Source organism: Sardina pilchardus, chromosome 7, assembly GCF_963854185.1.
Source record: "Sardina pilchardus chromosome 7, fSarPil1.1, whole genome shotgun sequence".
NCBI lineage: Eukaryota > Metazoa > Chordata > Actinopteri > Clupeiformes > Clupeidae > Sardina > Sardina pilchardus.
Window position 1 is genome coordinate 1481929 of NC_085000.1, and position 15976 is coordinate 1497904.

The window sequence follows — 15976 nt, forward strand, 5'->3', positions numbered from 1 at the left end:
TCCACCTTTATGCTGATGACACTATTTTGTATTGCATAGCTGACTCTGTTCAACATGCAATTGATAATCTCCAGCTTTCATTTAATGTTCTCCAAGAAGCTCTCATTAATCTTAAATTAGTATTAAATGAGAAGAAAACTAAATTTATGTTATTTACTAGAGCAAGGAACATTGAGGTTAATAGCATGCAAATAACAACTGTAACTGGTTCAAGCATTGATAGAGTCTCTGAATACAAATATCTTGGTATCTGGCTGGATGACAAACTCACATTTAATTACCACGTAGCCATCCTAGTAAAAACACTGAGAAAAAAAATTGGTTTCTTCTACAGAAACAAGGCCAGCCTCCCTATGGAAAGTAGAAAAAAAGTTGTTGAAGCAGTTTTCATGTCAGTTCTAGACTATGGTGATGTGATATATAAAAATGCTACTGCTTCTTCACTAAAAGCCCTGGACTCAGTCTACCATTCTGCCCTGAGATTCATTACGGCTATAGCACTCATCATTGTGTTCTATATGATAGGGTCGGGTGGTCATCTCTGACAGAGAGGAGACAACGTCATTGGTATCTGTTTATTTACAAGGGTATTGTTGAAAAACTACCAGGTTATATTTCAGATATGCTTATGTGGAATTCTGGTGCCTATCAGACTAGATCAAATGACTCTTTGATGCTTAAAGTTCCTCGTGTCCATTCTGAGTTGGGCAAGTCAGCCTTTTGTTATGGTGCCCCTACTTCCTGGAATAATCTTCAGTGCAATTTAAAAATGAACTCTATAATTCCATATAGTCAATTCAAGTCTGTGGTCACAAACCGTCCTATGCCAATTTGTACCTGCTTTAAGTAAATGTCTTTATTATTATTGTTATTATTATTTTTATTATTATTATTTTTGTTGTTATTATTTTATTATTATTATTTCATGTATTTTTATTTTATTATTTTTTATTTCCCCCTTCCTCCTCTATAATGCAATGTATATTTTCTTATTATTATCTTATTTGAACATCTCTTGTTCTATGCATTGTTTCTGTAATCTCGGCTTCATTGAAAATGAGGGCTACCCTCAATGACTCTCCGAGAATAAATAAAGGTTGAATGAATTTCCTTATGATAGGCCTATAGGCCATTTTCATTAATTTCAAGAATGGTCTATTGAAACGTCGTTTGATTAATTTCGCCAGTCATCACCTTCATTTTAATGATTAAATTAGACGGATTAAATGAGACGGATATGCGGAGCATTTCTCTCCCTCTCCATTGACCAAAACGTTGCTCTGGCATCTCTGCTGGACTGACTGAGTTATAGGCTACGTCGAGTGAGAGAGCTGTGAGGTAGGCTGTAAAACATTCGAAAACTCTGCAACTGCAATCTAATGCCGTGCGTCATGTCTCTTTTCTCCGCTTGTCACCAGCGCGGTGTCTTCGGGTTTTTCCGTGTTTTCCGGCATGAGCCGAACCTTCATATTATTAGGGCGGTCTTATGTTGACCCCTTGCGGTTGCAGTTTTAATTACAAAGTCCCGAAGCTTCGGGATTCCCGATGTGCGGCAAAGAAAGGAGCATTCTCAACCCGTACCATCTGTATATAAAACAGGAATGTCCAACCATTCAGAGGTCCACAGATGGTCAGTAGTTCACTTCCCAGTATGATGAATACTTCACAACTTGTATAGTAAAGTGACATTTGAAGTAGACTTATATATTCATGAGATATTTACAAACACTGGAGAGGATTCACAATACCCTGTTGGACTTTTATTTAGACAAGGTTTTGTCGTTTTGCCTTCCACATTCATGAAAGTGTTGGTATGAATGTTGAGTCATGTTTCATAAATCAGTCATGAATGCTTCATGTGCAGTTCATGACAGCTGTTATGAATGAACCCTTCAAGTAAAGTGTTACCAAAAAGTCAATATTTCATGCGTAACCAGCCTGCTACCTCGCGAGGGAAAGTTGCTCACAACTCCAAGGCTAACTCGTTGTCTACAATGGCGGAATCACCTGTAGCATCCATGAGTCCAACTAAAGACAATGTTGCGCTGAGTTGACTACCATAAGATCTATTCTTGAGCAGCTAGCTCATGACATGACTGCTGTGAAAGGTGGTATCGAGTCTCTTAATGAAAGTGTTAACAACCTTGGTGCTAGGGTCGAAGAAGCGGAGACAAGAATCTCCCGTTTGGAAGATGAAGAGGCATGGGTGTGGGTATGTAGGTACGGTGTGAGTATAGATATGGATGTGGGTATGGTGTGGGTTTAGATATGGGTATGGTGGTATAAGTATGGTGTAGCTAAGGGACAGCGGAGTGACTCCACCGGGTCTCCGGGGTACTAATCCTGCAGCTTGACCGCAACGCCAAAGAGCCAGGCCCAGTCATAGCGCATACTCAACTGTGGCGGTACTCAGTCACACTGCCCTCCCCTTCGGGAAGCTTGCCCATGCACTTCACGCATAGTTGCGTCCCTCGCGCAACCACCAGCCATACTTCTCCCACACCTGGGTGCCCCATACATATGCTTCACCCATCTCTGGGGTCCCACACGCCAGGGTCAACCTATCCTGGGGGTCATTCATACGGCTCCCACATTGAACAAGCTTCCGACGACCTCACGGCAAGCCATCCCACTTCTGACACCATTTGTAGCGAAGGCACAGAGCTGTGACGCCACCCGGTCTTGAACCGGGGTCTCCGGAGTACTAACCCTGAAGCTTGACCGCAATGCACGCTAGCTAGCATTTATGGCAAACGGTGGTAAATTACATTGTGAATAGTGAACCAGGATCAGAACAGAGTAAACGGTAATGACAGTGATATGACACGGAGAACAGCGGCAGTACAGTTTAAATGTTAGCACCAGCGTTTTGGCTGGCTGTACGCTGCGTGAGTTCATCACGGCTCTGTCCCTGACATATGGGTTGGGCTGTACCTGTGATGCATATAGGTGTAGGTATGGTGGTATGGATGTAGGGGTATAGGTATGGGTGTGGGTATGGGGTAGGCTGTACCTGTGAGACTGGCTTGGTGAAAGTCAGTGCGGCCGAGGGCTTGGACAAGACAGCAGCAGTGGTGGGGACCTGCGCGGGGCCGTTCCCGATGGTGGCAATGATCTGGCCCTGTGCGTTGAGCACCAGCTGTGGGGACACCGTCTGGACTTGCAGGCCCTGAGTGGGCAAGTTTTGTGTGGCAGCACCGCTCGCTAGGGAGGCAGGATTCACCAGCAGGGGCAAGGTGCCAATCACCTGAGAAAGGGAGGGACAAAAGCAGGTGCCGTTTGTACTAATAACACATACTTGTAGTTACCACAAACTACAACTTCTGTTTCTGATTGTTTGCTGAGAAAAGTTTTTGTGCATTGGAGGTCAATTTGGATGAAAAAGCCTAGAGCCAAAATTAGTGGTCAACATTAGTGGACCTAGAGCCAACATTAGTGGGCAATTGTTAACGGGTAAATTGTTATTTTTTTGCTATTTCTCTCCTCCATTAGTGCATGACCATTGCCTTGCATTCATTTCTGAGATAAGACATAGCTCCTCCAGGTTCTCCCTAGTGAGTACAGCTCAATGACTAGTGCAATTTGAGGATGTCACGGTGTAATCAGGCTCTTACAGCACCTATATGGTGTCCCACGGCAGTCATCTGAGATAATCCTTTGATTCAAACAATATTGACAAGAATGGTGTACAGACAAAAAGAGATACAAGATGTATTTCAACTTACAAACATTATTGGAAAAGGAGTTTTAAAGTTATGTCACTGCAGATGGCATACATAGCATTCATTCTTTACACCATAAGAACCATTTAAACAGGAGTCACGTGATCGGTTGGACAAGATGGCAGCATAACTCTTAGTTATCGGTGTACCGAAACATTTAAACAGCATAACTCTTAGTTATCGGTGTACCGAAACATTTATTTTAACCACAATTGAATCTATATTTTTATCTGATACAATGTCTGAGGCATGCAAGAAAGCAACAGCGTCTTCTACAAAAAAGAACACACGTGCAGATGTAGACGCTATCGCGGACCTTGTTCTCGAAAAACAACGTAGTTTTCTTGAAGCACGTTTTGACCAACTCAAACAAATTGGGAAAGATACAGATGAGAAATTGGCTGCTATACAGGGAGATCTGACAACTTTAAAAGGAAGTATTGGAAAGGTGAAGGCAGAGATGGGGAAGATAAACTCCGAGGTGAAACAAAATGGTGCTGTGCTAAGCAACCATGAAACCATGCTTGAGCAGATGCAGCTCAAGCTAGCAGACATGGAGGACCGCAACAGGAGATGCAACCTCCGTGTCATCGGCCTAGCTGAAGGACTGGAGGGATCGAATGCGGTGCAATTTCTGGAAAATTCTCTGCCAGAGTGGTTTCCCAGTTTGGGAGATATGCATGGGGAAATCATGAGAGCACATCGGATATATAGTGACGATAACAACAGAACCGGCCCCCGTACCATGATCTTTAATGTTCTCCGCTTTACCACCCATCAACGCATCCTGAGGTCAGCGAGGAAGTCACCTGCTACAGTGAAAGGACGGAAAATTCGCTTTTCCCCTGATTATAGCGCCTACACCCTCAAGAGACGCCAGGCATTCTCCAAAGCTATGGATACAGCAAGAGCTAAGGGAGTTGACTTCTCCCTGCGCTACCCTGCCACTTTAAAAGTCAAAACGGGTGGTCAAAAGGAGTCGTTCCACTCTCCAAAAGATGCTGAGGATTTTGTCAATTCCCTGCCGAACATTACGACCGCTAGCGCTACGAATAATCTACCCGAAGATGCTCAGTTGGAGACGGAGGCTATGCCGGTTGATGATGAAGAGTAATTGCAGATGAAGGACTAGACTACTATCCTCACCCTTCCATTTTTTGTTGTTGTTTTTTTTTCAAGATTGCTACATCACCTGGATTGTATGGTGGCTTGGTTTATTTGAACCAAATTGAACTAACTAGCCTAATGCTAGCATTTGCGATCTGTCACCATGTTATCGCTAGCACTTCTCGACAATTTAGCTAAACCTGGCTGCAGTTGATAATTGATCTTTTGAACCAGACTCTTGCTTTCACCGTATTTTCTACCGACTCGGAGTCTGGAAACACTACATTTTCTTTTCGGATTTTCCCCATTTTCCCTTTTTCCTTCTGAATGGACATAAGGAGAGGTACGATCTTTTCAGTTTTCATTTTTCGGACTATATAAATGGACTGGTCGGATTTGTCTGACCCTGCCACCTGAGGTGAGGGGTAAGGATAGCCCTTTTACGTGCATTGTTGCATTATTCTGTATTTTATGTTGTTTACATAACTTTACATAACGCATTTTCTGCGGATTGACATGTTCGCTACACAGTTAGCTTTACGGTTTGATAACGTTTTGAAATGAGTCTTTGGGTTGAGCTTTTGGATGTTGCTGCCCCATATCCACGCTTGATCACGGATCAGCTTATAGTTAATTTGTTTGCCTGCCTAGTTTATTTTATGCGTATTGTATTAAGTTTTGTCTTGTCTTGTTTGTCGTGTTTGTCTCCTTTGTGTTTTGTCTTTGTCTTCAGGGGATATTTTACAGTGTGCTATTAGGCATTTGTCTTCAATGCTATATGGGGAACTTCAACATGTATACCACGGAAGAGCGGTTGTCTGTTTGTGACAATTTATACGGGATTGTCTTCGGTTGCTGCCAATGTTTTCCATTTCCCAGTTTTGTTATGAGATTTTACCAATACGATAATGGGTGACCTCTCTGTTTTAGTATGGAACGCTGGCGGTTTAAATGCACCGCATAAGCGGGCTAGTGTGTTGTCTTTGCTTCACCGTAGGAAAATTGACATCGCCCTTCTACAAGAAACGCATTTGTTAAGTCATGATTCTAAGCGCTTAGCTAATAAATTCTACCATGTCATTGCATCTTCATCAGTCAATGCGAAAACTAGGGGAGTGGCAGTAGTAGTTAGACGTAATCTTCCGATTAAGGTGCTGGACCTCAAGGCAGACACTGTGGGCAGAATGGCAATTGTCAAAGCAGAGCTTTATGGACAGAAAGTTGCTTTTACCTCGGTTTATGCTCCGAACAAATATGAGAAAGATTTTTATGACAGTTTAACGCGTCATATGCAAGAACTAACGGAGTATTCAATAGTATTCGGGGCTGACATGAATGCTGTGTGGGATGTTGCTTTAGATCGCTCCCAACCAAGAGCCTCAAGGGATCAAGAGTTGGCCACTGCTGCTCTACGATCTTGGGCACAGAGCTTAGGGCTTGTAGATGTTTGGCGATCAATGAATCCGACCCTAAAAGATTATTCTTTCTTCTCTCATAGGCACAAAACATTTTCGAGAATAGACTTTCTTTTTTCATCCCCCCGTCTTTTTCAGAGGATTGATGCAACTATTTTGCTTCCTATTGCCCTGTCAGACCATAAAGGCGTCTTCTGTCGCGCTACTCTGAGACGCTTGTCCAAGCGTGCCGCTAGGTGGCGTTTTAACACTTCGCTGCTAAAGAATGAGGAGTTTAAATTGCAATTTCTGTCTGGTTTGGAGGAGTTCCTTTCTTTTAATGTTGGCTCAGTAGATGACTCTAGAGTATTATGGGAAGCAGTGAAAGGCTTTATTAGAAGCAATACTACACTTTTTAGTTCCAATTTGCGTAAAGCAAAATCTGCCAAACTGCAAACTCTGGAAGCAGACTTTTCTAGATTAGATTTTCTTTTGCAAAGTAATTACTCTTTAGACATAGAGACTAAACGTGATCTTGTCAAAAAAGAAATTAACAACATTTTGAAACAGCAATCAGAATTTCAAATACTCAGAACTAGGCAGAGGTACTATTTTCATGGATCAAGGCCCAGCCACTTACTGGCTCTGAAAATTAGATCTAATGAACACTTTGCAGACATCCCTTCCATTAGATCTGCAGCTGGACATGTTACAACAGAACCCAAGCAGATTAATACAATTTTTAGAGATTTTTACTCTACTTTATATCAGTCTGAGGGTCAACAAGATCAAAGTGGATCTCAGAACTACCTTAAACAGCTAGATTTACCATCTTTGTCAGCAGAAGACTTTGAGCCTTGACAGCCCTTTGACATTAGTCGAGCTGGAAAGGGCAGCATTGTCTATGCAGTCAAATAAATCCCCCTGGATTGGATGGAGTACCTCCAGAGTTGTATGTTCTATTTTGGGAACAATTAGGCCCTCTACTTTTAGATATGATCATGGCATCAATTGAGAATGGTGCTTTTTCTAGAGATGTTAATACCGCCCTGATTTCACTGCTCTTAAAGAAAGGAAAAGACCCCACAGACTGTGCTTGCTATAGACCTTTGAGTCTGCTAAATGCAGATCTTAAAATCTATGCTAAGCTACTTGCTCGGCGTATTGAACAGTTTATGCCATTTCTGGTGCATTGTGATCAAACTGGTTTTATTAAGTCCAGACTTGCCTCTGACAATGTTAGGCGACTTCTTCACATTATTGATAGGCTACTGCGACAGATGCAAAAGTTCCACTAGCTGTACTGTCCCTTGATGCCATGAAGGCCTTTGATAGGCTGGAGTGGGCCTTTTTGTGGTCTGTATTGGATAGTATGGGATTTGGCAAAGGGTTCATACGTATGATCAAGGTATTATACTCTAGCCCCTCCGCTCAGGTTCTAACCGGGCAATTATTCTCCGCTGCATTCCCTGTCACTAGGTCATCAAGACAGGGTTGCCCCTTGAGCCCTTCGCTCTTTGCTCTTTCACTCGAACCATTGGCGCAAATGATACGACAATCTGCCTCCATAAAACCCGTTTCCATTTTAAACACAGAACATAAAGTAGCTCTTTTTGCAGACGATATCTTAGTATTTATGGAAAATCCAAACCAGTCTATACCAGATTTGTTATCAGTGTGTGAGGAATTTGGTGTTTACTCTGGATTTAGAATCAATTGGTCCAAATCTGCTCTGCTTCCTTTGAATGACGCTGCAAAATCACTGCCCTCAGTTGCTAATGTCCCTGTTGTCCAGCACTTTAAATATCTTGGAATTCAGATTTTTCCTTCTCTACATCGTACCACAACTCATAATTTTTTGGAAATACATAAAGCCGTAAAGAGTGATATGGATAGGTGGACTATTCTGCCTGCATCACTTCAAGCCCGAATTGCCATCGTAAAGATGAATATTTTACCAAGAATTAATTTTGTCAGCTCAATGATTCCGCTCTGCCCTCCCACAGGTTATTGGAAGAAATTACATTCTGACATTTCCCAGTTTATCTGGAACAAAAAACGTCCCAGACTTAAATTGTCTACACTGCAGAGAAGTAGAGGAGATGGTGGTTTAGCGGTACCAAATTTTAAATATTATTATTGGTCCTTTGTGCTTCGCCCTATTATTACATGGAGGGATGATAACACACCAGTATCTTGGCGTGGGTTGGAAGAAAAAATGGTACAACCATGGAGTTTGGAGGATGTCCTCTTTTCTAATGTCTCAGACAGACAAACCATGCTACGTTTTGGTCCCTTAGTCTCAAATGTGGTTCGAACATGGCGCTTAGTAGAAAAAGAATGTAAGATTTCCTGTAAGTGGCATACACTTTCCCCTCTGTTCCGCAACCAAGGGTTACTGATTGGAGGGAGACCTATTTCTCCATCACATTGGAGTGATAGAGGTATTCGTTATTTAAAAGATCTGTACACTAACACCACCTTAGCTTCCTTTCAGGATATTAGAGCCACATTCAATCTACCAGGCTCCTCTTTCTTTTTTTACTTACAGATTAGATCAGCTATGAAAGCATATGGAGTTCCTTGGCAGCAACCATTGCCCATTCATCCCCTAGGTAAATTGATTGCAGTGCAAAATGGAACCAAGGGCAGGGTATCTATGTTTTACAAGTTTATTTTAGAATCCTCATATTCTGCTATGCCTTTAGACAGAGTATGGAGACAAGATTATCCTGCTCTGGATTCAGAGTTTGACTGGGAGGATGTTTGGGAAAGTATAAAGGAGGCATCGCGTAACCCTAACCATCAGCAAATACATTTTAACTTCATACATAGAACTTATCTAACTCCACGTAAACTTTTCTGTATGAAACTGATAGACTCCCCTTTGTGTTCCTTTTGCAATCTTAAGTGTCCTGGGACATTTGTACATATGATGTGGGAATGCCCACCAGTAGCTCAGTTCTGGAATGATGTTGCTTCAAAGCTGTCAGACCTAGTAGGTGAACCAATGCCAGCGACCTTGCCTGTTCTGTTATTGAATGACTTATCAGAGCTAAATACATCTAGGCTAAACAAGCGCATCTATTTAGCTAGCCTGACAGCTGCCAAAAAGCTAGTTGTTACAAGATGGAAACCTCCACAGACACTCAATATCAGACAATGGATCCTTACTTTCTTGGACGTGGTTTATATGGAATTATCAACTGCCCGTTTTCACGGTGCCACAGAAAAAACTTTAAACACCTGGCAGACAGCTGCAGAATCTTTAAAAGGCTTATTGAGGTAACTTTTTAGTTCCTGTTGTTACCCCTTGTGTTGTTGACTGGAATAACTTCTTTCCCTGAAGTGGTTATGTGTGTGTGTGTGTGTGTGTGTGTGTGTGTGTGTGTGTGTGTGTGTGTGTGTATGTATGTGTGTGTGTGTGTTTGTGTTGTCTGTCTGCATCTATCTTTGTGTATGTGTTCGACTTTGTTTTGGATGCATTCCCGTGCATACAGGCAGGAGTGCATGGGTCTGCTTTTTCATTGTTATTTATTTTGTTTTATGTATTTTATTTCTCTTTTACATGTTATATGTGATTTGTTTGTGTTGGACATTACTTTGAGGTTTGGATGGCTTGGGTGGGTATGTGTTTATTAATTAATGATCTCATATTTTTCTTGCCCACTCACATTTATGTTTTTGTGTTTGATGTGCAACGTCCTAATAAAAAACTTGATCACAAAAAAAAAGAACCATTTAAACAAGGTATTTTGGCATATAATCTGCCATTTGCCATTTTGGCAGAGGCCTTCATATACAGTACAGTACTCACAAAAAGTTAGAGATATCTGGCTTTCAGGCGAAATTAAAGTACTGAAACATTGAATTGTTGGACATACACATTGAAAAGTTTAGAGAAGGTCACATTAAGTTCACCTGTAAAGGTTTTAGTGGATTTTAGGTTCATCATAAAATTTCACCTGAAAGCCGAATATCCCTGACATTTTGTGAGTAGTGCAAGTGTGACGGTCTGGGGCTGGTTTCCCGATAACGTTCACTCTTAGCGAGCTACGAAGACTCCAAAGGTATAATTTACCAAAGTTGTTTACCTTTATAGTCATGGTTCCCGAACTATCACTTAGGAGTCTTCTTACGAAAAGCTCCTTAAGTCCGACGTACAAGGCACTGTCCACCATGAAGGTGCTGAATTAGGTGACATCGATTGCTCAGAAATCGATTTTTTATTTTACGGCATGACAGTATTATGAAAGCGTTCTTTGCACAAAAAAACATTGCTCATATAGCATATCGCCCTAATAACATTCACGCAACTTCAACGTGGATGAACTTATTAGCATACAATGATAAAAAGTGGAAATTAAATGATCTAGGCCTACCCTTTATTACGTCCGCCAAGGAGGTTATGTTTTCATCGGGGTTGTTTGATGGTAGTTTGTTTCCCGCATGGATCAAAATATTCGAACGCTTCAGGTTTGATAGAATGCAGAGGAGTGGTTTTCTAGTTTGTTTGTTTGTCTGTCTGTCTGTTTGTTCGCAAGATAGGCTAACTCTAAAAGTTAAGGATGGATTTCGATTAAATTTCCAGGGAAGGTCTGAAATGACCCAAGGAAGAAACTATTTCATTTTGGAAGTGATTCGTATCACCGTCTGGATGCAGGAGGCGGTAACATACAGTATGTGTTTGCTTGGAGGAGCAAACACATACATTTCTTTTTTTTTTTAATCACAGCTGGTTGACCAACATCCTCATTTAATTCAGTATTGTGTGCCTTTGGTTAACATTTAACATCAAAGCAAGCCCCCACATTAAACATTGTAGGACGGTGGGGGGAAGCAAGAAATAAGAGGATAACGCTTTTAATTATTTTCAAATGCATGCACGTTTCATTATTTGTGTGTGAAAAAATTTCCAGAAACTATTTTCTTAAAGAGGAACAATGCAGGATTGGCGATTTCATCTCTGGTTTCGGTTTCGTTTTTCGTTTTCGCTCGTTTTATGCTTGCATATTTCTCTGCAGAGCTTCCCCGACAGCTTTAGCGTGTATATTTATACATATATAGGCTATATATAAATATATAAATTGCAAGCGTGGTTCTTCTTGTTCCTTACGCGTCTCTGACTTCCAGATGTAAACAGCAGACGATCGTTCATCAGAAAGTTGCAAGGTTGTAATAGCGGATAGGGACACTAGGGGCGGGAGGAAATGTGACTGTTTTCGATAAAACTGGTCAGTCAAGCAAAACAACGATTTCTAAGCGATTTTATGACTATGAAAAAGTTGCATAGGGTCTCTTTAATTAGCCTACTTACATAAATTCATTGGCGAACCAAAACAGTGATTTTGTATCATATGAGAGTTGCATGCGTAACAGATGTCTAAAGATTGCTGTAGGGTACAGTGGCGGTGACTAGTGTCGCGAGCCGAAACATTGCTAAGGTGCAGCTAAGAAGGTTCTAAGAGTGCTCCAGACCACTCTTACCAACGAACGACGTACGAAAGACATTCGTGGCAAAGAAGCTTTCGGGAAATGCGTGAACATGTTAAGGTAGAGCTTAAGATAGAGGTTACGAACTACGTAGCGTTAAGAAGGCTTCGGAAAACAAGCCCCTGGTCTTCAGTGATTCACCTGTCCCTGGGCGTTGGTGATGATCTGGCTGGTGAGCCCAGCCATATTGGACATGGCACTGGTGAAAATGGGGGTGGTGGTCAGGGAGCTGATAAACTGCGGCTGGGCACCCAAGGATGCTGCACTGATCTGGGAAGAGACAATTAGATGAATCATGAAATCAGCTACCGTTACACCATACAAACTAAATACAGAGGCAGACATCCCGGGTTCAGAAAGTAAAAGTCCAGCCAAGTATTTGATTTGGGGGCAGCCGTGGCCTACTGGTTAGGGCTTCGGGCTTGCAACCGGAGGGTTGCCGGTTTGATCCCCGACTAGTCCACGGCTGAAGTGCTCTTGAGCAAGGCACCTAACCCCTCACTGCTCCCCGAGCACCGCTGGTTGGGCAGGCAGCTCACTGCTCCGGGTTAATGTGTGATTCACCTCACTGTGTGTTCACTGTGTGCTGTGTGTGTTCACTAATTCGGTTAAATTGGGTAAAATGCAGAGAAACTAATTTCCCTCACGGGATCAAAAAGTATATATTCTATTCTTTTTTCTATTTTCTGATCCAACCATTTAGTAAACTAGCTTATCCTAATTAGCAGCCAGGTAGATCAGTTAATTAAACTTTTACTTTCTGGAGCCGGGATGTCCGCCTCTGACTAAATACTGTATAGACACAATAGATTCACAAGAACTGATGTACAGAATGCAGAATACAGTGGCACAAAAACTCCACTGCAGCTCTGGGCCAGATGTACTAACGTTTTGCGCCCATTTCAGGCGTAACGTGCGCGTATAAACATGGGGATGGTATGTACAAACCAGGCTTGTGCACAATTCCGAATTTTAGAATTTGCCTCCATTCAATTCATGAGTTGGAATTTGAATTGAATTGGCCCCACCCCACAGGAAGTTGAATTTGAATTGGAATTGGAATGACAGGAAGTGGAATTCAATTCATGGCAATTCAAAACAAATTCACATGTCACATAACAGGAAGAATGTGAATCTCACATACATTCAGTTCAGGGAAAATTACATTGGAAATGTAATTGATTACTGTTTTCAATTATAAATTGTGTGTTTGTTGAGATCATATCTGACATTTTGTGAAACATAATTGTTAAACACTGCAAAAAAGGGTGTCTAAAAACAAGATAAAAACACTAAATCTGAGGTAAAAGCTACTCAAAACAAGTGAAATTTTCTGTCCATGCAGCAAGATAATTTCACTTGACAAGATTTTGTGAATTAAGATAAATAAATAAAAATCTAGCAATAAGCATGTCTACAGAGGTATTTGGAAACTTAACATAAGCTGAAATTGCTGTTTTTAAGATTACTTATAAATATATTTTTTACATCCCCAAAATAAGTAAAATATACTTAATATAAGCATAAAATGCTGGTTGTAAAATGAGGTTACTTAAATTTAAACAGCCTCAGATTATATTCCTTTTTTTTGGAAGAACATTTTCTGGACTTTTTGCCTTTATTCAGATTCAGGACAATGGTGATAGACAGGAAGCGGGTAGGTGAGTGAAAGAGTTGGGGAGAGATTCGGAAATGACCGCAGGTGAGATTCGAACCGGGTCCCCGTGGGTAGTTGGACGAATACAAGGTACTATTGCTGTAACCTGTTGCGCCACAGTACCACATCTTGTGACAAGTCTAGATGACGTATGTTTAAAGTTGTTACATAAGTTGTTATAAGCATACACTGCTGTTTTAAGATGATATCTTAAATCTTAAATGTCATCTTAAATTAAGTCAATTTTTTTTGTCACTTAATCTTAAAACAAGCTTTATTTTGATGAGAATTTGAGGGAGAGATGTAAAAGATCTCATTTTAACAGTATTTACGTCATTTTAAGATTTCATGCCTATTTGAGACAAAAAAAAGATGTGCTTGATTTAAGATAGTGTAAAGTTGAACACTTACGTAAAGTAAGAAATTCACGCTTCAAACAATATAAATGATCTAACACTTCTAATCTATTTTTTTTATCTTGATAAGAATCAAATAATTTGCAGCGTACCCTTATATTATATATATGAATTGATTTGAATTTCATTGAATTTCAATTCTACTTCCCTTAATTCAAATTCGAATTGTAATTCTGCATCCTGTTTTTGACCTCAATTCAAATTCAATTCAAACTCAAGAATTGAATTGGAATTTAGGAGTCATTCTCAATTCAATTCTGAATTTTGCACAAGCCTGGTACAAACACGCCGCAATGAGAGAAACGCGCAGACTGCCTGCCGTGGGAGCTGAGAATGGCTATTTGCGCTTTTCCGTGTCATGCATATTAATTCCTGGGCGGATCAGCTGAAAATGGGTGTAACGCGCAAGTACAGGGGAGGAGAGGTGCTAATAGCGATTGATTAAGTATTCCGCCTTATGTATGAAAACAGCGCACGTCTACTTTGCGTTGAAAAACTTCCGCCTTCTGAAAGCAGGTGTAATCCAAATTGCGGTTAAATGCGTCTATTAGAAAAACGTTTAGAGTCAGCTGAATCAATATTCAGAGCATCAGTTTTCTTCATTATACTATGTCAAAACCAACCTTAACTTTTGTTTGCCTCTCTAAAATCTTATTTTCTCTTTCACGACATACACTTCCCAATCTGTTAGACAGGCATTAGGCCTACTGTAAGTCATATCCGTATAGTCTACCTGCAGTAAATAGTTCACAAGTATTTTTTTAAGTGGATTAGTAGAACTTCTAGGCCTACTCTGTCTGTCGCTGCTCATTGACATCTCTTTGTATCATGTATGATCGCTAAACTTGGATTCTTTTTAATATTGCAATATTCAACTGCGCTTGTGGTTCAGCAGCTCTGCACACGCAACTAGCATTGTAGAGGGGGCGGGAACGGGCGGGGATGACCGCAGTTAACGTAATGAAGTGACAGCTTAGTAAATTCCACGCAATATAGCCAAGCACAGCGTTCGCATTCTGCGTTTACAAAAACTCGCTGCGTTTACAAAAACTAGCGCTGTGTTAGTACATCTGGCCCTCAGTGAGCTAAATATAAAGAAAAGCCATCAAATGTAAAATGTAGTTAGTGGTGCTAAGGGTTTTTCCAGTGGATTGTACTGCTTGCTTTCTTGTTCCAAACTGAACAAATTAGGGGGTTCATAATTCATCCACAGCAGAAACTCCCTGGACGCAGACCCACATTTCTCTACCCGCACATGACTTAGCATGCGGACTCCAGCAGAGCTTTTAAACTAACAAAAAAGTGTCCGTACGATGGCGGGATTTATGGAGAATCCAGCTGTCTGGAGTGTCGCCACTGACGCATTGGGCTCTGAGGTCCTAGAAGTGGCCACCGTTGTCGTTGCTGTGGCAACCTGCGCCGTGGTGGGCGGTGTGCTCTGTGTGGACGTCTGCATGGTGGCCTGCACCGACTGCAAGGCGGCCGCCTGGGGGGCAAAGAGCGTCTGCGTGGGCATCTGCAGCTGAGGCTGGACCGAGTTCAGCATGGTGGCGGCTACGGGAGGGAGAGACAAAACAGAGACACATGAAGGTCCAAGGTCATCTTCAAGAACAGTCAGTACGATAACAAAAGAGGATGTTTGATGAGCAGCGATGGAGCAGAACAATCATTCAGCATTAGCCAAGCCCTGTGTGTGTGTGTGTGTGTGTGTGTGTGTGTGTGTGTGTGTATATATACAGTGAGGAGAAAATGTATTTGATACCATGCTAAAGTTGCCTAAAAAGAGGAATAGAAAATCATCATTTGACAATTGATCTTAATGTCTTAATTAAAAAAAATAGTCAAAATAGTCAAAATAAAACCTCTAAGTACACCAATTTGCTTTGTGATTGAAGAATGTATCGTAAATAAATAAATGTTCTTCCTAAATGCTAGGGGGAAGGAAGTATTTGAACCCCTATGTAACCCTATGGGAATTTAACACATAGGGTTAACATAGGGGCAGGCAGATTTTTATTTTTAAAGGCCAGCTATTTCATGGATCCAGGATATTATGCATCCTGATATGGTGAAGGGTATGTGATGATGTGGGGCTATTCCACGCGCACACATTTCGTTTGAACAGGAGAGATTACGCACGCAGGCGCTTAGGCTACTTGTTGTTTTCTTTCATGTCTATCAGCACAA

The 15976-nt window shown here is 41.3% G+C and overlaps 1 protein-coding gene across 3 annotated transcripts in view; it reads right to left on the reverse strand.

Annotated features, from left to right (window-relative positions):
* pou6f1 (POU class 6 homeobox 1) overlaps window positions 1-15976 on the reverse strand; it is a 95704-nt gene that overhangs the window by 52909 nt on the left and 26819 nt on the right. For all 3 annotated transcript variants that reach the window (XM_062540268.1, XM_062540267.1, XM_062540269.1), the window contains 3 exons: window positions 15102-15343; window positions 11858-11986; window positions 3014-3247 (listed from right to left, as the gene is read on the reverse strand). In XM_062540268.1, the coding sequence (XP_062396252.1) occupies window positions 3014-3247; window positions 11858-11986; window positions 15102-15343 (605 nt within the window). The remainder of the gene's footprint in view (window positions 1-3013; window positions 3248-11857; window positions 11987-15101; window positions 15344-15976) is intronic.